This window comes from Triturus cristatus, chromosome 11 (genome assembly GCF_964204655.1).
Source record: "Triturus cristatus chromosome 11, aTriCri1.1, whole genome shotgun sequence".
Lineage (NCBI taxonomy): Eukaryota > Metazoa > Chordata > Amphibia > Caudata > Salamandridae > Triturus > Triturus cristatus.
In genome coordinates this window covers 1,037,333,846-1,037,357,898 of record NC_140594.1, presented here as the reverse complement: position 1 = coordinate 1,037,357,898, position 24,053 = coordinate 1,037,333,846, and the positions used below count along the sequence as shown (strand labels likewise).

At 43.8% G+C, this 24,053-nt stretch overlaps 1 protein-coding gene across 1 annotated transcript in view; it reads left to right on the top strand.

Annotated features, from left to right (window-relative positions):
* Positions 1 to 24,053, top strand: part of LSG1 (large 60S subunit nuclear export GTPase 1) — a 132,988-nt gene that overhangs the window by 91,001 nt on the left and 17,934 nt on the right. Inside the window, exons 9-11 of the mRNA XM_085635260.1 lie at positions 3,022 to 3,123; positions 6,368 to 6,511; positions 7,356 to 7,479. Coding sequence (XP_085491386.1) covers positions 3,022 to 3,123; positions 6,368 to 6,511; positions 7,356 to 7,479 — 370 coding nt within the window. The remainder of the gene's footprint in view (positions 1 to 3,021; positions 3,124 to 6,367; positions 6,512 to 7,355; positions 7,480 to 24,053) is intronic.

Below are 24,053 nucleotides of genomic sequence, written 5' to 3'. Positions count from 1 at the left end.
TGGCACAATAAGTGCTGCAGCCCTTAGAGGCCTTCTCTGGTCACAGTGCCCTGGGTACCTATGGTACTATTCACCAGGGACTAACATGTAGCCAGAGATGCCAATTGGGTTTAGGCTTCAATGCAGTTTAAGGGAAGGAACACAGGCCCTGGGCACCTGATTGGCAGGAGCCCAGGGCACACTCAGTCGAAGTACATCAGCAATTCAGCAAAAAGTGGGGGCATACCATGCTAGAAAGATGGCACTTTCTCACAGGCATCTCGCCTCAAAATCCCAAGATACAGGAAAAATAACATGGGTGGCACATCCTTCTCTGTTCAGGCAGCCAAACTATGGAACTCTTTACCACCCCCCCCCCACCCCACCCCCCCCCGCCCAACATAAGATCCACTGACAAGCACATTATCTTCAGAAAACTACTCCAGAATTGGCTCTTCCCCACCTAAGCACCATATGCAAACAGAACTTTACACCATATTCCTCTGTATATAAGCATTTATGTTCACTATAGATATGTACCTATCTTTGTGTATTGCTTTGTATAAACATTTAGAATAATTAAGTTGTAAATAATTTTTTTTTTTTTAAATCCTCTTTGGTCTACATGTACTTACTTCCATTGTGCATCTATGTACCTTCCATGTACTTGGATCTGTGTGTCTGTTACCTTTCTCCTGAAAAAGCATATCCAATGTACTACCGTATTTCTCATCCTGTACCTCTATCAATATCTTCAATCTATATATACTTAACTCCTTGATGCATCTATATACTTTCAATGTACTTATGGTTCTATATTTATCACGTTCGTCGAATTTAGCATTTCAAATGCACGACCCTATTTCTAAGCCTATACTTCTCTCAATATATCCTCTGGCCCAACTTTCTGACTTATCTCAAACTTCTTTCTACTACTCTTTCCAATGCACTACCCGATCTCTCACCCTATACATCTATCAATATATCCTCTACATCCACTCTCTCATTTATCCCAAACTACATACCACTACTATGATCCCAAAATAACCCTTTCTAGACTCTCTCCTACTCTACTCCTCCTTTCATCATCTGACACCTATTTTACTATACCGATCCCCCAAAACAAACCTTTATAAACTCTTCCCTCTGACTCTTCCCCTCAAAAACCATACTGAAAAGCGCGCCAAGATTCTGTCCCGAAATGCTTTGGAAAAGGCGGCAAAATGGTGCATATTGCTGTGACAGTGAGGGGAGTGAGCTGGGAGGGGTTTGTTGGTCTGGAGAAGAGCCTGGGTTCAGATGTGGATTGGGGTGAGACGACCCACGAAAGAACTTCCTTCACGTCCCTTCGCAATTCACATAACGCAGAACTCCCCCAAGCCCCCCCCCCCCGAGGGCCAGGCCTATTGGATGCCGCCTGCCCCCACCTCAAATACACATACCTCAGCGTCTTTTTGTTGTTCCAAGTGCCCCACCCAGACATTACTGCAGAAGCACACCCTGATACACCCCCCCACCCCCCCCCCCTCTTAAGTGGGATGAGAAAAGCAGGGGGTCTCTAAAAGGGGCATGACCTATGTAATTAAGGGTGTGGCGTAAACATGTAAACTAATTTCCGTGACTTCCATAGTGTACCGCCCAAACGGTATTTTGGTTTCTCTGCAGGCTTTCTGTTAATTTATCCAGATACATAACACAACAACTTACATACTTTAAACCAGAATAATGTATATGACGGTGCACTCCTTTTTCACAATGATTAAGTCAAATCTTTGTTGAGGGTTATGTGTGCAAACCGGTACCACCTCTTGATCGCAGGTGTAAATGAATATGTAAGAACTGCGCTAATCCTTGTCAGGAGCAGTGTCTCTCTCTGCACTACAAACGTACCCTCTAATAAGGGGTTCCTCTGTACATGAACTTAATAAAAATCACATTGTGGCTTTCATAAAGCTTCTCCTGTAGTCAAGAATCTCTTGAACTGAATAATATTTGTCCTTCCAATGAAAGTGATAAATTTCCAATGAATTTTGCAATTTCTTTTTTTCTTTTTGATAGCGTCAAACTTTGTTGACACCATATATAAATCTCGTGTATCAATACCAATCGCAATGCATTTCGGAACGCGTGTAGACCTTCATCTGGGGATGAATTTTCTAAAAGAAATCAAACATAATTTTAACCATCATCTATACAAACAAAAGGCTGATGTACTGCAGACATTAGTTAAAAATAAAAAGTATGGCAGCTCCTCTTCTCATTGACACCCCCTCGAAACAATTAGGAAGCACCTCCACTGGACTGACCTCTAGAGACAGAGCGACAGACCACATGCGAGGCAGAAATTCGCCATATAGCTGCTACTTATAAAGGGTAAACAGTGTGCAGCAATTGTATAGATCTTTAATCCCTGATGGCACAGCACCCAGGATAATGTGCTTCATGGCTATCCACTTTCAAGGTCCCAAAGGCGAGACCTATTGGCTATGCCAATGCTTGTCTATTGTTGTCATGTAGATGCAGTGTGAATTCCTTTTGCCAAGTTCAGAATAGTTGAAGGACACTGAACTCATAATCTACATCTGTGATCTTGAGCAGTGATATTGATTCGTTTTAATGCATTAAATTTCCATTTATGTTTTAATGATCCATTGTTTTTGTGTAAGTTATGGTCTTGTTTTAAATATTTTAAACGGGAACAGTCCATTACAAGTTTCAATATAGCTTTGTAGTATACTCCATTCATTTTCCTTTGTAAAAATAAAATGGTTTTTTTGCATCTAGGTTCGAAAGCTGCGCTCCATCCAACTGTAACAAGACTGTCTTATAAGTGTGAATTACAAAATTGAATCCTACCATAAAACTTTAAGAAAATGTTATAAAGCGCCAAACTTAGTATAACGTGCTGTTCCTTTTGAAAATGCATACCCAGTCCTCCGAGCACTTACTATATTAAAATCTAGTTGGTAAAGGGGGGTTTCTTTTGTGGTGTTCATTCAATAAGGCTGCTTTTTTGAGAGATTCTTTGATCCTTCTCTCTAGGTTGGTTACCCAAATGTTGGTAAAAGCTCCACTATCAACACAATCCTTGGGAACAAGAAGGTCTCCGTGTCTGCCACACCAGGACACACAAAGCACTTCCAGGTATGTATCTTTTCCTTTTCTCCTCTGCAAATTAACACTGTTTTAAATATTGTTGATCAGGGACTTCCTGAATGAAGTGGTGGAGGTTTTTGGGCAGACTTTCATTATTATTTCTACAAAAAGATATTGTGTTCGGTTTTTACAATTTTTTTAATTCTCAACTGTGCACTAATGGCAAGGAGAACAGTTCTTATTTAAATATTATGATACGACTTCCAGTTACTTAATAATGATTTGAAAGATCTCCGTTTCTGATGCACTACAGTCAAAAACAAATCAGATTGGATATTGCTTTGTTTTTATAACATTCATGAAAAGAAAATGTGCCAATTAAAATTAATGTGCACCTTTCACTTGGTTGTAATTGGAAGAAGAACTGTTATCAGGCCTGGCCTGTGTACTTGGTAAAATTATTGGAAGCAAATTGGGCTAATGATCCCATTTGCCATTGAGCTCTGAGACTGAGTGCTGCATTCTTTTGGGGTGCAGGGGATGGCAGTTGAGTGGCGCATGTTAGAGGCTGGACGAAAGATGACAGCAGCCAGCATGCACACAATGTGAGGAAGGTATATATTGGGAGATAGAGTTACACAGAGCTTCCACATCTAAAAACACTATCCTGCTGAGCGGTTTTCACTAAAATATGGACACATGCATTGGAAGCGTAAGCCGTCTATCACATGACAAAATGGCTCAGAACAATTTCACTTAAATTAGCTTTGCACTGAACTTTGAAGGAAAAAACGAAATGGCACTGAGCTGAAAAAATGAGCATCTGAGAGGAAAAATATATTACAATTATGAGTGAATAAAGGAATTTACTGGTACCTTTCCACTCCTAAAGCAGCAGCACATGTCAATACTTGCTCTGTTGTAATTGAAACTGGTTTGAAGAGATGGTGGATGGGTGCCTCGTTTCCGACCCGGATGCTTCCTCCTTATCTCTTGATTAGACATCTAAAAAAACTCTGGCACAAATAAAGGGATCTGGTTTTCCCTCCAATGGCTGAGGTGATTGACAACCTATTTCTTACCTAACCCCATCCACATTTCACTCACCTTTTCCTGCTGATAAATTCCCTGAATTACAGCTGATAACTGCTTCTCTGTATTTTCTTCTTTGATGAGGGTTGCATGCACCTGTTCGGCTTACATTTTAAACAATTCTAAAATGCGAATATTCTTTCTACCCTAAATTAAAGTTCTGCTTCAGACCTGTGTAATCTTGAAAAGCTGGCAACCATGTACGAGTTAGCCTGATAAACGTATTGTATTTTATTATAGCCCGCTGCAGAGGGCTATTCCGATTGGTAAAGGTGCTGAACCAGAGTTATAGATCCCAGACGAGCAGCCTATAATGCGGAAGAGGCCCTCCCTTTCAGAGGCTTCTGCTGTAAGAGATTGAATTACTTTAACAGTGTGTTATAGTGCGAGTCACACTAACTTTACTGTTCCATAAATCAAACTGTAATGTGTTTAATTCTCATGCCTAGCCATAGGCTTCAATTCGAAGTCCGGTGGAGATAAATTACTGCCTGCTTCAGAGTGGGCAAGTGTTTCCACATCCAGTGTTTTTTTTAGGAGTGTTAGAACTGTGCCCGATTTTTCTAACAAGTACGTCTGCCAGGAAAAATTGCACAAGGCTTTGGTTGCAGCAGCCGCAAGCCTCATTCCTAGTTTTTATTTATTTATTTTTATTTATTTTTTTGGCTAACTCGTACAATCCTCTCATTTTTTTTCAATGTAAAAATCGTACCTACACTATTATTCCTCATTTCATGGGGTTTTTCCTTGTAATGGCATAGTACTGATGGTGATTTATTGCACGATAAAGGTACAGTGGCATACAAAAACCTTTTTTTTACCATTACCTCAGTGCAGTGCAACTTGTAGTCTGGCCCAACTGGGTAGTTTCAATTTTGTTCAGGTTATACCACCTTAATTTAAACTCATTGCCACGTTTAACCTATTTAAGTAGAAAATAGTTCTACCTCTGACAATCGCATGGACAAGGTATGTGAGTGAGCAAAAGCCATGCCTGCTCAATTCATTCACTTTTTTACAATAGCCTTAGTTCTTACTTATTCTTTAAACGGAATAGCTGGCCTCTCAACTTCTCCTTTTCCCCGTTCTCTGCTGCATGTTGCCATTAAGTAACCAACCTTGTCAGTCTATCCATTGTTATTCGAGTCAGTGCAGTCCATTGGCCTTATTTAGATCTTGGTGGATGGAATACTCTTGTCACAAACATGGTGGATATCCCCTCCACCCTATTACCATCGTCATAGGATATAAAAGGATCGTAATACGTTGGACGGGTCCCTAAGTCTGTGTTAGTTGTTACAGTGTGTGAGGACATCTGTTGGGCAGTGAGAAATTTTAGTGAAATTCCATTCAGCAAGACAAGTGTAGTATACATCGGTTTCAGAGCTCACACATTTTTGAATGTTATTTGGTGAGAGCTTTGGAAGAATTTTGAAATGTTCCTAACTTATAAGTAGATGGATTACCGACTTGCAAAAAGGGTAATATTCAGAAATGTTCCAAACAATGTTGAAGCCCATGGAAAAAAAGAGTGCAAAATAAACAGTTGGTAGGATAACTTCTCGTGTTCCTTCTGGGCTGCTTTTTCTCCACCTGTTCTAGCTGGGTGGTTGTGCTTTTTAAAGAAGCTATGTTTATGGAGGCAGTCCCGAATTGGTTGACTTATTGCATGAACTAAAAGAAATTGTTTACTTTGAGGACAGAGATTTTAAATATTTTTTATGAGGGAATGAACACTAGAAGGAATCCTTGAAGAATAACAATGCTTTTAGTCTAAACACAGCATAACCACCATGCCAAGTTGACTCACATTATGACACAGCATTATTCTGTCACCATGGTTTCTTTTATCAAGAATATTTCATTTTGACTATTAGAAAAAGAACATGAACAAGCTTGGAATTACAAGAAGTTTTTAGTAGCTGTCCTCTGGGAAGTTAATCAAAGTAGTCTAACTCCTAGTCTTGGATAATAGTTGTTACTGACTGTTCATGAGCATGGCCAGTCGGCTCTGCAGAATATGCTATTGCAACTGGAAATGCAAAGTCTTCAAAGAGCATGTCAGAAATACATTATCTAATGGTTGAGGTAACCTATTTCTGTTATTTTTTAAACTGGTTGTGTTTCATGAAAACAAATGTTTCATAAAACTTGATAAAATATATATAAAAGCTTTTTCTTTTTTAATCTTAATTTACAGACGCTGTATGTCGAACCTGGTCTGTGCCTCTGTGACTGTCCTGGTCTAGTGATGCCATCTTTTGTAGCCACAAAAGCGGAAATGATTTGCAGTGGAATTTTGCCGATTGACCAAATGCGAGATCATATTCCACCCATTTCACTTATATCCTTTGTAATTGGTCCACTTAAATAAGTGACTGCAACACTGTACTACTCACAAAATGCAGTTATTACTTGTTCTAAGAATCCACAAATAGTATGTGTTTAAGTAATAGCTGTTGTCCATCACCGAATTCCTGAAAATCCCTAGTTAATATTCACTGAGTGAATTAGAATTAAGAGAATAGCACTAGGTGTTGTATAATTCAAGTTGCCGGTTACTGTTTAATGTATTGCATTCTAGTTTATTTTATTTAGCGCTCACCATCCCGGTCAATTGGTGCAGCACTTTATGGTAAATAGCATGATAACCCAGAACTCGGAAAACTGGTTAATTTAGTTGGTTTTGGTTAGTGAGCGTGTTCTCAGAAGAAGCCAGCATGTACATTACCACAGATTGTTTGTTAGATGTCTTTGTTCTCCTGTTACGTCCTCGAAGCTTTGCATGTTAAAGGTCCTCTGTGTCTCCCAGGTGACCTAGAGTTGAATGCAGTTTTAATCTCTGATTTGTATTAATCAGACAGTATTTTAAATGTGTACAGCATCAAACAAAAGGGAATGGTCGACCCCCAAACATGCCAGTCCCACTCTATCCATAAGGGCCATGCTTAGACTCTCAGCCTGCTGTGACTCCCTGAAGCCAATCTTTTTGTCCAGTTGTATTGTAGTAACACTATAACTGGGTTTAACACACATTAACAGTTTAATTGGTGATGTGTGAAAGTACATGAATAAACTGTACTGCATATTATTGGCTCTTTGCTACATCTTCCATGCATTACTTGGAACCATCGGAAAATGTGTTAATACTGACAAAACCAGAACTCGCTTTCCTTGACTAACTAAACGTTTGTCAGCGTATCCCACGGCACGTTTTGGAAGCAACATATGGCATTAATATCATAAGGCCCAGAGAGGATGAAGACCCTGACCGTGCACCAACCTCTGAGGAGTTTCTGACCTCTTATGGCTGTAAGCGGATATGCAACTTTTTAAATAATAGGAAATAAGTAATGATATTTGGGGGGTCCCGGGGGTTGTGATAGCTGATCCTTATTTGTAGATTAGAGATGGCTCTGAATTTATTAAAACCAACTGATACAGAATGTGATTTAAGAACGAAATTACAGGCCATTGGAATTGAGTAGTCACGAGTTGTCATTTGGAGGACTACCCTAATCTCCCCCACCCCTAAAAGCTTTGCGCATATTTGGAATATATCAAAAAACAACCGCCCAAGTTAACCTGTTTATTAAGGTATCAAACTGATTAATACTTTGAAGTCCTTTAGAAAGTGCAGAATAGATAGCTGGCAGTGCAAGCGTGCATCATTTTATTTCAATTTCAGTACTTGTATATAGTAAATCTTAATACAAGATATGGGAAAAGAAGAAAAATATCCTTAAACTTAAGCTCAATTGTCAGTTTGATAGAGCTTTTTAACTATTAAGATGTTTTCACTCCCAATGCCAAGGCCGTTTTTACGTTTGCAGTTTGATCTTTAAAAGTATCTGTCCTAGACTGTATCAAACTTGCATTCTTTCCCTCGAGGTGTTATTGTAGCAATACCCTGAATTATTGATTTGCTTTAAGCTTTAATCAGCAATTAGCCATAAAGTACAATTATGTTAAATGCCAATATGTTTATGAAAGTAGAGGTCTTTGTTCTATAAATAGCATTATCAAAATTGGTATATATATATATATATATATATATATATATATATATATATATATACCAATATGCCTGTACTTTTGGCAAAAATACCAGCAGTTATGCACCTGGCTTTACAAATAAGGAGTACAAAATCAAAGGACAGTTCTCATGCAAAACGGAGTATGCTGTCTACGTGCTTCAGTGCCCTTGTGGCCTGAGATACGTAGGCAGCACAATCCTACAAGTGCACAAACGGGTGCTGCAACACCTGCGAGCCATAAAGAATGCGGATCAATCATATTCGGTTGCCCGTCATTTTAACCAGAAACATAACAAAGATGTCAGTGGCTTGACATACTTTGTCATAGATGCTGTACCAGTCAACATTAGAGGGGGTGACCGTCAGAAAACCCTACGGAGACTAGAATCAAGCTACATCATCAGGCTTAACCCGAAAACCCCCATGGGGTTAAATATGGAAGAAGACCTGTATACATATTTATGAATTATCCTCATGATCCGAATACACCTTTTTTTAAATCAATTTAATTATTTTTTCTGTGTTTTGGTTAATTAATTTTCACTTGCACTTAGACAAATGAGGACAACCCGGTATGATGAAATATGATAACTAAGAACATATATCTAGGATAATGTAACGAGTATGATAGAGGTTTTTGCGCACATGCACGGTAACATATAAGACGTAACAAAAGAATAGTAATGGATTTTTTAACACATTAGATGAAGGCCCACTTGGGCATGATATCGCATTGTAAAGAACATGGGTGTAGGTGGCCCGTAAGCTAATATTGATTTGGATTCTATGCCGTGAGGGCAGTGATTAGTCTCACTGGAGACATTGATGCTGATAATTGATTAGCGTTATGGCAATTGAATAGGCCATTTTAATGTCACCTAAATTGTTTATTGTTGTTCATAATTGTATATCTAACTATTCAACAATGCTTGAACCTCATATTTAATAGCGAAAATGAGATCGATATATGGTATGATCAAAGAACTACAAGTATGTCTTCACTTTTCATTGTTGTAGTTCAATCATGTGACACGGAGCGTATGCACGAGCTTAAATGGTGGCAAAAACTTTATTGGAGTTGTTGGTGAACAAGCCTGCTGGGCAGGCGAAACGCGTCTGACTCTGTACAGCTGACATTAAAACAACTTTCCAAACGACACGGCGTCGACATTCCGTTTTTTCTGGAAATTCTATCATAGATATATATATATATATATAGAGATATATATATATATATATATATATATATATATATATATATATATAGATAGATAGATAGATAGATAGATAGATAGATAGAGATATATATAGATAGATAGATAGATAGATATAGATATATATATATATATATATATATATATATATATATATATATATATATATATTCTATACATCTATACCCAAGCAGAGGATGTCACGCATAAAGGGGTAGCGCACACAGCCACCGGTAACAGGATTGTCAGCCAGCCCAGCAGACCTCGCAGCGTGACTGCCAAACGCGTTTCGAGGACGTGCTCCTCTTGATCACTGGCTCATTCCAATTAGGTAGAGAGAAACGAAATTACGTGGAAACAGCCTTTATTGAATGTACAGACCCACCCATGTGGGCGTTAGCAAAACAGGGCATGATGGTCTTTGTAGTGCCGCCCATCGTCGCGAAGTCCAAAGTTCCATACAAAACCCGGTTGGGTATCGTTCTCTCATTTGGAATGTTCACTAAAAAATGTCTTACCCCAGTGGGCATGAGAACTAGAAGGGCCGTTTGCAACCCTGCCAATATGAAACCGGCAGCTAGGCCCCCTTCATTCCAGGCAGCGCTTGTCATATCCTAGCGCCATGGAGCCGCAAGTCAGCAGCAGGACATCCTCGCGGCCAGGCCAGCCGCTCTATACAAAAAAACAAGGTTGCCCAAGGAGAGGATGTCACGCATCTGTACATTCAATAAAGGCTGTTTCCACGTAATTTCGTTTCTCTCTACCTAATTGGAATGAGCCGTCCTCGAAACGCGTTTGGCAGTCACGCTGTGAGGTCTGCTGGGCTGGCTGACAATCCTGTTACCGGTGGCTGTGTGCGCTACCCCTTTATGCGTGACATCCTCTCCTTGGGCAACGTTGTTTTTATAGATAGATAGAATCTACTGGCGGTCGCCAGTAGATAGTTATAGTTAGGACCTATTTTCCATAGGAAATCCACAACATTCTATTGGGAATTTCTTTGGCGCCGATTGACGAATCTTCGCGAAATTCTCCAAACTTTTGCCCAGCTCCGCTCTGCTCCTACCCTGAAAGTTTCGTGGTGATTCGTCAAGCGGGGGCCGAGAAAAAAGGGGGGGTCCCAAAACGCGTTTTCCCCATGCAATTTCCCATAGGATCTGTTGTTGCAGCTACAGCCCGAACCGCTGAACGGAATGACACCAAATTTGGCAAAGAGTTAGTCCTCAGTTCGGACTCGTGCCTTTTGCATATTTGGTGTGAATCTGTTCAGTAGTTCCTGAGAAAATGAGGGTAAAAAAGTTAGTGATATCTATGGCGGCGGAGGATCCGCGGACCCTACCCGCACCGTACGCGAACCCTCCCCGAACCGAGCGCGCACCCTCCCGATCGCACGCTGAATGCTAATTGGCTGTCGAGCGTCTCTCTACATTTGAAACCAGGAACTGTTGGCGGCCATTTTCTGCCTCGGTAGAAGCGAGGCTGAAGATGCAAGGGGAATAAGTGTGTAAAACATATAAAGGGGGCAGAGTGGGAATACTCTGACCCTCTAGAGGTGCTTAGGGGGTCCCAGAAGGACCCCCTGGGGGCCCCCCTTTTTTAAAAAATAAAAAAAAAACGGCGAAATGCGCGCACGGTGCGCGCATCCTATCGCGTTGGATGCACGGATCCTCTCGCGGTGGGTGCGCGGATCCAAAAACATGGAAAAAAATATATAAAATAAAGTTTTGCACATATAGTTAAAAAATATTTTGAAAAATATAAAAAAATGTTTGAAAAACCCATTAAGTTCAAATAATATTTTTTAATTTTTAAAAGTATTAATTGAAAAAATAAGTTTAAAAAATGGTGATAAAGTATTTTTAAAAAAATTTAATCAATGAAATGACACACTGAATTTGAAAAATATAGAAATCAAAATCATTAAACATGATCTCTTCAGAGATAAGTTATAGATAGGAATTAGCATTTAAAAAACCTTTGAAATTCACTGAAAAAAACATAGGTTTCAGGCCTGATATAGTTAGGAATTAGCATTTAAAAAAACCTTTGAAATTCACTGAAAAACCATAAGTTTCAGGGGCGTTATGGTTAGGAATTGGCATTTAAGAAACCTTTGAAATTCACTGAAAAAACCATAGGTTTCAGGGGCGTTATAGTTAGCTGGACATTTCCCTCGTACAAAACCCTAGAAATTCCCCTGTTATAGTTGGTTCAGCTAACTATAACTCGCGCCCCCGCAATGCACTGCTGATGGCGTCACATATTACATCACTCATGACATGGTCAGTGACATCACTGATGACATCTCAAATGACATCACTGATGACATCATCCATGTGATAAATTAGTGCATCTTCTCACACACTAATATAACCTTTTGATACACCGACTCAAAATTTCAGACGGCCATTTTGACAACCATAGATACTCCAATACCAATAACTACTCACCCACTCTTTTTTTTTTTTTTTTGTTTTTTTTTTTATATATATATATATATTTTATTTTATCGATTCAGGGAGGCAACATTACATTATTTCCAAAAGACAATGTATAAAAAAAAAAGGGAGAGAGAAAACAATATAGCAGTAATACAGATAAACTAGACATCCTTACTGTACCCAGTTTCTTATCGGCTCCCATATCGAGGCCCCCAGTTTTTTCTTTGACATACCTTTCAATTTATACAATGCCGATTCCATATTATATATTGAGATAATCTTAGCCCTCCAGTTAGCAAAAGACGGGGGCTCTGAGTCCAGCCACTGAGACGTTCTACATAACCGCAGAACCCACATACAAATGAACTTAAGACCTCTATAAGGTGCCGCTCGCCTACCCGACTCTGTGCCAAATTCTATACCAAACAAAACCAAAGTTGCTGTTATACATATCGGAATTCCCAAGGATTGCAACATAAAACGCTCAATGTCCAGCAAGAGTGGCTGAAGTACAGGACATGAAAAGAACATATGGATCGAATCTGCCGCGTGAAGACCACATCTTGAGCATTTATCCCCCCTCCCCACCTTCCATTTTGCGATCTTTGCAGGCGTATAGTACAAATTAAACATAGCCATATATGACTGACTTTTAAGGCTGTCAGAGAGCAAAATAGAGCCAGCGATTTGCATTACCAGCTGTAAATCCAGGTTGGTTACCAGCAATTTCTCCTCCCATATTGCTTCCTGTCTAGCCATATCATCAGATTGTGTCAACATAAGTTCCATATATATTTGCCCTATTTTACAATTCCCTTTCATTAAATCCAAAATTCGAATCTGTCGGACCTGGCATCTACCCCCCGTAACTGCACCCTGCAGGAAACTTCTCAGCTGCAAGTATTTAAAAAAATCAGCCTTTCCGACCCTAAATCTCCCTTGCAGTGCTGAAAACGACATCATCTCTCCCTGCTCCACCAAGTCCCCAATTAGTTTAATGCCATGCTGTGCCCACCTCCGCATAATCGAGTCCTGAAATACAGCAGGTAATATGGCAGTCGAATTCAATGGAGTATACCATATAATGCTAGGGATATGAAACTGCTTACGTAGCCTCTTCCAAACTGAATGTGCTGCCTGGATAATTTTGAACCTAATCTTTTTGTAGTAGCTTGGCTCCAAAACTTTTCAAAGTAACCCTTGCGCCGATTCAACCAGACACCATTCGTATATAGAGGGTGAGAAAACTGGATCCAAAACCGCCATCCTACCACAGACCATGACTCTCATAAATTGAAGTAACGTGGCACAGTAGTATAGATAAAAATTTGGAAGAGCCAAACCTCCCCATTCCCTTGACAAATAGAGCCATTTAATTGCTCTTCTAGATCAGCGGTAACCCCACAGAAATCGTGAACACATTCGTTCTATTTTAGTAAATATAGATTTAGGAAAAAGAATTGGAATAGCCCGAAACAAATATAAGAACTTCGGAAAAATCGACATTTTCAGAACATTGCCCCTTCCATATAAAGACAGGTGCAACCGATTTAGTCGTTCCAAAGTTTTGTTTGAGGATGCGAGCATCGGTTCCACATTAATCTTTGGAATATTTTGAATTTGAGGTGAGATAATTATGCCTAAATACATTGCCTCTGTGACTACCTCCATCTCGGATGATAGTCCAACCTCTGTATGTAGCACTTGAGTCTTCCCTAAATTTAATTTATAACCAGACACTGCTCCAAACTTCTTAGTGATGACCTCAATTCTCTGCAGTGCCTTGTTCATATCTGTTGACACAACTGCCAAGTCATCGGCATATGCTAGGACTTTGACTGAATATGACTGCGCCATTACAGGTCTAATTTCCATATCACCCTCTAGTCTAGAGATGAGGATCTATAAATAAGGCAAAGAGAAGTGGGGAGCAGGGGCACCCCTGTTAATCAAAAACCTCTGTGACTCCTCTCCCGCCAGCCGTACTATTGCGCCCGGGGTGGAATACATTGACTGTATTGCCCGTATGAAGCCATTAGCAAATGACTTCCACCTCATCACTGCCCATAAATACTCCCAGGAGACCCTGTCGAACGCCTTTTCGGCATCCAACAGGGCCACCCCTACAGGAACACTCATCGCCTAGGCCCAATCAAATACGGAAATGAGTCGTCTAACATGGTCCGTAGTCCCCCTCCCGGCAATAAACCCATGTTGCTGTAATGACACTAGTGGGGTAATGACTCCCCCCCCCCCCCCCCCCCTAATCTCCTTGCCAAACATTTAGAGTAGATTTTATTATCGGCATTAAAGAGATTGGTCGATATGAGGAAAGCTCATAGGGATCCTTTCCCTTTTTTTTGAAAATCACTATTACTGTTTGAGACCAAGAAGCTGGGGGAACCCCATCAAACGCCCCTTGAAATACTGAAGTCATTATCCCCTCTAAAATCTTCCTAAACTTAATATAAAACTCTAAGGGGATCATATCTGGGCCCATCGTCTTCCCTGAGGCTAACGACAACATAGCAGTTTGAATCTCCTCCCAAGAGACCCCTTCCGACAGTACATCTTTATCCATCTCATCTAACCCCAAACACGCCATTTCATCAAGATAAGTCTCGGGTCTTACAACTGGCTCTGCCGTATATAATGTTTCATAATACTTTTTAAAAGAATCTTGAATCAGAGAAGGAGTCTCTACAAGTTTCCCCTCCATATCTTTAATCTGGACTATCCTAGAATGGACCTCTTTTTGGCGCAGCCTATTAGCAAGAACTCTCCCGACCCTCTCTCCATATTCATAGCATTCATTCCTATATACTTGATACTTGGCAGCTGCCTCATCTGCATAGCCTTGATATATTTTTGCTCGACAGGCAGCGACTTCCGCCTGAACCTCCTTAACCCTACCCCCACTGTTTATTTCTTGAACTAATTTTTGGTCCAACTGAGAGAGTGCCGCGAAATCGTTTATAGACTTTAAACGGTCAGTTTTACGCTTCCTAGCAACAAATCTAACTGTCTCACCTCTTACCCCAGCCTTCAATGCGTCCCAGACATCTATCCTGGCTGACCCTATATTTACCTGGACAAATTCAGGGATCCATTTCTTCATCCAATTACAGTAATCTTCATTAAGAAGGAGCCTTCTATCAAACGTCCATTTTGTGGTCCTAGACGTTAAACCAGTACACTCAAACTCCAGTACCACCGGATTATGATCGGATATAATTTTGGGAAGGATCTTAATAGAAGCCCTTGATAAAATAACATCGGAGACCAAAAAATAATCTAGCTGTGCCATCTTTCCATAAGGGGCAGAAAAATATGTATAGCCATCTTGGCCTGAGTTAAGCTCCACCCAAGCGTCGTATAAGCCTTGATCTTGAACAAGTGCTTGCAAGCCCCTAAACCCTAGTGGCTTCCTTCCCATATAGGATTCAGCTGTTCTTAAATTAAACCGTGAATGAAGATGAATATTTAAATCACCACAAACTATCATAGGTTGTGAATATAATGACAGTTCTGTATTAATCTCTTGGAAAATATCTGGGTCATCTAAGTTTGGCCCATATATTGAGCACAGTGTGATAACTTGCTGAGAGACAACTACCTCCATCATAACCCAGCGTCCCAACTTATCGACTTTATGCTTCCTAACCTCCAACAATCCCTTCTTAGCCAGTACCGCAACTCCTTTAATATTAACTGACTGGGATGTACAAGCTACTAATTCTAGCCCAAGGGAGCTAAACCAGGCCCTGTTAGACCATGCTATTTGAGTTTCCTGCAAAAATAGCAGGTCCCACGAACATGCATATATAATTCCAGCTAATACCCGTCTTTTCCTGATATCGTTCAACCCACAGATATGAGAGTACAGCATATTAATTTCCTCATCCGAAGTCCTTATTAGCTTCCAAGTTTTGTCTCAGAAATTTAATACAAAAAAGTTTCTCAAACCAAGTGATTTTAGACCGACAACTTGTTAGCCCAGTATATAGCTGATATCCTTAGAAACCTAAGTCGGTCTTTTTAATCTTGCACTGTATGCCTGCTCGTTTTGTCTGGAGCAAATTAACATAAAACATGAAATCTTTACTCCTCGCTGAATCTATTACACCCTCCACCAATACCTCCCCAGCCCCACCCTCCCAAACTACCCCAGACCCACCCCCTACACTTCCAACCCTCTGCCCCCCATTACCCCCTTTACCCCCCTCATAGGGCATTGGGAAACTCTTCCCTAGTGATAGTGAAGCTCGGTGCCCGTAGGGGCGTTATAGTTAGGAATTGGCATTTAAAAAACCTTAGAAATTCACTGAAAAAAACATAGGTTTCAGGGGTGTTATAGTTAGCTGGACATTTCCCTCGTACAAAACCCTATAAATTCCCCTGTTCTAGTTAGTTCAGCTAACTATAACTCACGCCCCCGCAATGCACTGCTGATGACGTCACATATTACATCACTCATGACATGGTCAGTGACATCACTGATAACCTCACTGATGACATCTCAAATGACATCACTGATGATGTCATCCATGTGAAAAATTAGTGCATCTTCTCACACCCTAATATAACCTTTGATACACCGACTCAAAATTTCAGACGACCATTTTGACAACCATAGATACTCCAATACCAATAACTACTCACCCACTCATTGACTTTTAGGTCTACTTGCATCTCCACTCACTCACCTGTACAGTCACTCATACTTACAGTCACTCTGTGCATTTATACACCTATATAGACACTCACACACCGCCAATCATCCATTGAGGTACTGACACATCTAGTAAAATAATTAATCACAGTAAAATGTACTCACCTATACAGTTAAAAACACTCAAGTTCACTTACTCATAAAAATACTAACACATTCTGTGTCTTCCTGCAGAAAAACAAACAGCACATGACACAGATTTCCTTGCACTATGGCGCATACAGCCACTCCCAAATCACACACTCTCCCATATAGATAGTTATATACTCTTACACACATATACACTGCATTTCACATATGTAGTTACTGACACATGTACAACCGAGATATACATCCAATCACTAACACACCCATACATACACTCAGCCAACCATACAGTCAATCACAGATGCACTCTTAAAAACATGCACCCACTGAATCACCCACTCACACATCTAGTCACAGAGTCACACACACCCTACCCACACAAACACTCTGGCACCCATACAGATACTCAGACAACCAATCAATAACCCATATAGACACTAATATAGCTATTCACAAAACCATGCTGCCACTTATACACCAACACATACAGACATTCACACAGTTTAGTCACTAGTCTGCAGTAAGATACATTTAATGACTCACTTATAGAATCAGTTACGCACCTAGAAAATCATCCATTCACACACTTGTACACCCACTTATTTTTCAACAGGCCTTTCCCTATATATATTAAACATAATAAAACTGTTCAGAAACGCATACTCCATGGATGATGTCATCCGTGATGTCATCAGTGATGTCTTCAGTGATGTCACTGACCATGTCATCAGTGATGTAATATGTGACGTCATCAGCAGTGCATTGCGGGGGCGCGAGTTATAGTTAGCTGAACTAACTATAACAGGGGAATTTCTAGGGTTTTGTACGAGGGAAATGTCCAGTTAACTATAACGCCCCTGAAACCTATGGTTTTTTCAGTGAACATATATATATAGATAGATATATATACATTAGAAAACCAGATGTTATAAATGTAACTTTGTTATGCTGTGCAAAGATGCTCATGTGTACCCGAAATTGAAAAACTCAAAGAATCGTTGAAAAGAAATCAAAGAGCCAGAATTATCAAAGTAGACTTGATTTCCTTCAGACTGCAAGTATTGTCCTGAATCGGTGTGGTACGCCCACCCCTATTCACACTGGGACTGGAAAGGCTGTCAGTGTTCAAAGCAGTGGGGACAGGCTGTAGATTTGCTGCTCCACAGCACACTTTGGGACAAAACATGAAGGGTCCCAAGGTAGGTGTGTGCCAGGGCCCCCCTGCAGATATATGGTCAGTGCAGAAAGGGCTTCGCTATCTGTGTTATTACAGTCTGCAGTCCACAGTCCTTCACTAGAAACCGGGACTTGGAGGTCACCGCGAGGGTAGGTGCATGTTTTACTTCACTCGTTGTGAAGACTGAGGCTTTCGTTAGTGTTTGTGCTGGCACCATGTTTCCATGCTTTGCTATCTGGAGCAAAAGCTCTAAAAGAATGTGTTTATTTTTTAAGTAATACATTGCACAGTGTCAATCTTTTACCACAGTACCTGGTAAAAATGTGCACCGGCACAAACTAGAGCAGCGCATCCTTACTGTAATCGTGCCCAGAGGACTTTAGCTAGTCGGTATCAAGCTTTGTCCCTCACCCTCTTTGGGGGTGAATTCATACCTACAGGCAGGGATCAATCAACTGTAACTGTACACTATTTAAATCCCAAAAATATCCTGCACGTCTATTTGGAACTTTGCTTCCAGGTCAGTGCGTATTGGAGTAAATCCTTCTGTACGGCTCTCCCACAGTCTGGAGCTAGAAGGCATTTGTTGGAAACCGGGCAACCGGGTCAGCAGTCACCAGGTTTCCAAGCATACAACGGTAGCTTGGCTCGAGCGGTTGGGGGTCAGGCACCGTGCTAAGCGTACGTCACACCCTCACAATAACCATGCGTTCATCCGTTCCAAAAACGACACTACACCGTAAAAATTATGAAAGGAAGAAGTTTGTCTTTATCTTTTTCTCTTAGTTGCAGGTTTCATAAAAATAAATACAATACAATAAGATTTTCCTCAAAAGAGCAGGTCAAATAAATAATACCACAGTGGGGTTTCAATAAATAGGATCAGGTCATAAATAAACACGGAATAAATATAGGTGCAATAAATACACGTGGCTAATAAATACAGTCAGACAATAAATACAGTCAATAAATAAAGCACCATCAATAACTTTAACACAATTAATGACACTTACAGTTCACATCACTTTCCTGAGGTAGTTTGGTTTTACTATGCCCAAGTACAGCTTGTGGTCATTTGGATGACATGGGGGGGGTATCTCACCTAGTTTGGTCAAGGCTGGGTCTGAACTGAGGTAGGATAGGGGTAACCTAAGGATCTGGCTCTCCCACAATACACAACCCCTCTCAGAGGTCACTACACCAGTCTCAGTTCACCCCTGGCACTCCCAGGCTGGTTCTAACACCCCTCTAGCCCCTAGAATGGTCTTTTAGGGCTCCACAGGGCCTCAGATGCCCTTTTCACCACTTACTGCCCTTTTCTCGATGACCAGCTCCGCTCGGCGCCGGGTCGACGTCGCTGGACGGTTCCGGTTCGATGTCGCTGGGCGGCCTCTGATCGATGTCGCTGGGCTGCTCCGGATCGATGTCGCTGGGCGGCCTCGGCTCGATGTCGCCTTCCGGCGTCGCAGGGTCACGGCCTCCCCGCTTCCGGGTGTCTCCGGAGTGCGATCTCCACTACCGACCTCCGGCGCGCTTCACCTCGACCTCGGTGACTCCTACTCGACCTCCGGTGCACTTCACCTCCGATTCCGGCGTCTCCGGAGTGCGATCTCCACTCCCGACCTCCGGCGCGCTTCACCTCGACCTCGGTGACTCCTACTCGACCTCCTGTGCACTTCACGACCTCCGTCGGCGCCCTCTCTCGACCTCAGACGGCTCCGGGTACGACGTCTGCTTTCTGTCAGCGTCGCTTCTCCACCTCAGGCCTCAGGTCTCCAGGCTTCTCGACGTCGGGACTCCAGGAGGACACCGCTAAACAGGTCAGGAGCTTGCTGGTCTTCTTCTTTAAGGCCTCTTCACAATTTAGGTCCTTAAGATGGTTTTTCTTGACTTGGTCCCACACAGGGCTTTAGGCTGGGCTTGGTCAGTAGGGACTAGCATCAAGGGTGGGTTTCTGGACCCCACTCCAAGCACTGGTTTCCACCCCTGCTGCCTCACTCCTTCCTCCTTCTGATCTCCGTCCTCTCTCCTCTCTAGTCAAGTGCCAACTGCCAACTTGAGATGGCCTCCCAACATTCTAAACCGCCTCCAACATTCTAAACCGCCTCCAACGGTCACAGGATTCCAGAATGTTGCAGAAGGTTCTAGAAATCTCCAGTGGGTTCTGATGATGTCACAGGTGGCCACCATTTTGTGTCACAGGCCCTCAGACAGAAGTTCCAGGGGTAGGGAAAATGGCTCCCTGACCCTGCATCAACACTAAAAAGTCTGGTGGTTCCCAAAAAGGAAAAATTCATAACCGGGTTTGAGGCAAAAATGGGACAAAATAAATAATGATGAGGAGGGACCACCCAAAGGGCTGACAGGTCTAACACGCGTCCCCCCCCCCCCAGCTGAAAGTGGGGAGAGCTACCCAACCCCTTGGGAGTTCTCATCACTAAGGCGGAAATACCTTGAGAGACCGTCTGCATTGGCGTGGTCCACTCCAGGCCGATGTTCCACCTGAAAGTCCATTCCCTGTAGGGAAATAGACCACCTTAGCAACTTGGGATTCTCCCCCTTCATCTGCATCAGCCAACGAAGGGGTCTGTGGTCGGTCTGAACTAGGAAGTGCGAGCCAAACAGGTATGGCCGCAACTTCTTCAGAGCCCATACCACGGCAAAGGCTTCACGCTCTATTGCACTCCACTTCTGTTCCCTGGGAAGTAGTCTCCGGGATAGGAAGACCACGGGTTGATCCAGACCCTCTTCATTGAGTTGCGATAACACTGCCCCAATGCCATGTTCCGATGCATCCGTCTGGACAATGAACTCCTTGGAAAAATATGGGGCCCTTAAGACCGGGGCCTCGCACATGGCTTGCTTCAGTTTCACAAAGGCCTGCTGACAAGCCTCCGTCCAGACTACCCGTCGAGGTTGTTTCTTGGACGTAAGCTCCGTGAGGGGGGCCACAATGGTCCCGTACCCCTTCACGAAGCGGCGGTAGTATCCTGTGAGGCCCAGAAAAGCTCGGACCTCAGTCTGAGTCTTGGGGGGGTTCCCAGGCCATAATAGCCTCGATTTTCGCCTGGAGGGGTTGCACCGCTCCCCTACCCACCAAGTGTCCAAGGTACACTACCGACCCCTGCCCGATCTGGCATTTACTGGCCTTGATCGTTAACCCAGCTTGTTTCAGGGCCTGGAGAACAGTTTGCAGGTGACGCAAGTGATCCTCCCAGCTGTTACTGAAGACGGCGATGTCGTCCAGATAAGCAGCAGAGAAACTCTCCATCCCGGTGAGGATCTGGTTCACTAGACGCTGAAACGTGGCAGGTGCGTTCTTGAGCCCAAAGGGCATCACGCAGAACTGGTAGTGGCCCTTGGGCGTGGAGAAGGCTGACCTTTCCTTAGCTCCATCAGTCAGAGAGATCTGCCAGTACCCGGATGTAAGGTCAAAGGTACTCAAATATTGGGCAGCTCCCAGCCGGTCAATCAATTCATCCGCCCTTGGGATCGGATGAGCATCAGTCTTGGTTACTGAGTTCAGTCCCCGGTAGTCCACACAGAACCTCAGTTCCGGTTGGGCACCCGGTGGTGCAGCTTTTGGTACTAGTACCACCGGACTGGACCAGGGGCTGCTGGAAGGTTCAATCACTCCTAGCTCCAGCATCTTAGTGACTTCACTGTGGATGCTGGCCTTCACCTTGTCTGTCATCCGGTAGATCTTGGACTTCACAGATGGGCTGTCTCCTGTGTCCACGTCATGGACGCACAGGTGAGTCCTACCCGGGACAAGGGAGAACAACGAGGAGTACTGCCCCAAGACCTGGCGGCAGTCCTCCTGCTGTTCAGGAGTTAGGGATGGGGAGAGAATCACTCCCTCCACCGACCCATCCTTTTCTTGAGACGCAAATAAGTCGGGGAGAGGCTCGCTTTCCGCGTCCTCTGCTCCGTCAGTCACCATCAACAATATGACTTCGGGCCTCTCATGGTGGGGTTTGAGGCGGTTGGCATGCAGCACCCGTAGGGGCTGACGAGGGGTTTTCAGGTCCACCAAGTAGGTAGCCTTACCCTTCTTCTCCAATACCTCAAAGGGTCCTGACCAGCGATCCTGGAGGGCGCTAAGCTCTCCTGGTTCGATCACCCACACCTTCTGGCCAGGCTCCAACTCCACCGGGTGAGCATTGTGGTCATACCACGCCTTCATCCCTGCTTGGCTGGCTTCCAAGTTGTCAGAAGCTTGCTTCCACAACTTAGCCATTTGGCTCCGGAAGGCCAGCATGTAGCTCACCACGTCCTGGGGAAGCTTTCTGGGAGTTCTTTCCCATCCGTCTCTTACCAGGCTGAGAGGTCCACGCACAGGGTGCCCATACAAAAGTTCGAAGGGGCTGAAGCCCACTCCCTTTTGTGGCACTTCCCTGTAAGAGAACAATAGACAGGGTAGGAGGACGTCCCATTTCCTCCGCAGGCTTTCAGGCAGACTTCTGATCATGCCTTTCAAGGTTTTGTTGAACCTCTCCACCAGACCATTGGTCTGGGGGTGGTAAGGAGTGGTGAACCGGTAGGTCACCCCACACTCCTTCCACATCGCCCGCATGTATGCTGACATGAAGTTGGTCCCCCTGTCGGACACAACTTCCTTGGGAAAACCCACTCGGGTAAAGATTCCCATCAGGGCCCTAGCCACAACAGGTGCAGTAATGGTCCTCAGGGGTATAGCCTCTGGGTACCGTGTGGCATGATCCACCAGAACCAGGATAAACCTGTGACCAGCTGTAGTAGGCGGATCTAACGGACCCACAATGTCGATGCCCACCCTTTCAAAGGGGGTGCTAACGACAGGAAGTGGTTCCAGGGGAGCTTTCAGCTTCACCCCTGTTTCCCACTGGCTTGACAAGACACACACGTCCAGCAATAGGTGTCGGACGACACTTTCATCTGAGGCCAATAAAAGTGCGGGACAAGACGGGCAAAGGTCTTGTCTTGCCCCAGGTGTCCTGCCAAGGGGATTTCATGAGCCAATTCCAGAAGGAAGGCTCGGTAACGTTGAGGGACAACCAAGGCCCGTGACGATCCGTGCATGGGTGCCTTGGGTTCACTGTAGAGGAGGCCATCCTCCCAGTAAATATTATAGTTCCCCTCAACGTTCCCTGCTGCCTGGGCTTCGGCCTGGCGCCTCAGTCCCTCAAGGGTAGGACACTCCTTCTGGCCCTTGCAGAATTCCTCCCTGGTCGGCCCTCCCTCCACGTGCCACTCGGCCGGGATGGGTAGGTCCTCCAGTTCAGTAACATCCCCCTCCGCGGACTCCTGGTCCACCACCTCCGGTGGCCTATCCGTCACACGGGGCGCGGATGCCGAGGCAGGCTCCTCCTGTCCTCGGTTCTTCCCTTGATTGGCAGCCGGCGGTGCCTTTGTTCCAGGCTCCCGCCTAAACGAACTCCCTCTCCGGGTAGTCGCGGACCTTGTGCTGACACAGGCCCAGTCAGGTGTACCCAGCATCTCCGCATGAGTCCGGAATTCCACCTCCTTCCAAGCATTGTGCTCCATGTCCCCAGCAGACAATCGACTGGCACGGCAGGGCTTACGGCAACTCGAAGTGAACCTGCAACCCCTTCCCATTCAAATGGAACCTCGGCCACCGGATAGTGGCCCATTCTGCCGTCAGCCATTGCGGCAGGGTGGAATACATGGGGAATTACCTGCTCTGGAGACACCAGTTGGCTACGTACCATAGTCATAATGGCTCCTGTGTCTCTCAGAGCCTCCCCTCTTTGGCCATTGATGGTGACCCACTGCCCATACTTTGTGGTATTTGCGGGCACCTGGCTCTTAGGAACCATCTCCCGTTCTCCCACGGACACTAAAGTGACACCCGCCCACTCCATTCCCTTATCTAAGGGCATCTCCTCCCCGAGCACTACACTAGCTACTCCGGGGGTCTTTCCTCCGATGGGAGGGGGTGGTCTTTTCGGGCACTTCACATCTCCCTTATAGTGTCCGACACCACCGCACTCGTAGCAATGGACAACCCTTGGCTGCTGACTCTGGCCAGGATTAGGGTTTCTGGGTGGGTTAGCCCTAGGGGTGAATCCTGTTCCCTTCCCTTGGGAACTATTTTGGGGGCCTTTAGAGAACTCCGTTTTCTTTTCCCCTCCCTCTTTCTTCTGGGGGGCGCCCTGTCCGGTCTTTTGAGAGTCCCCCCCAGTCCCCCTTGTGGAC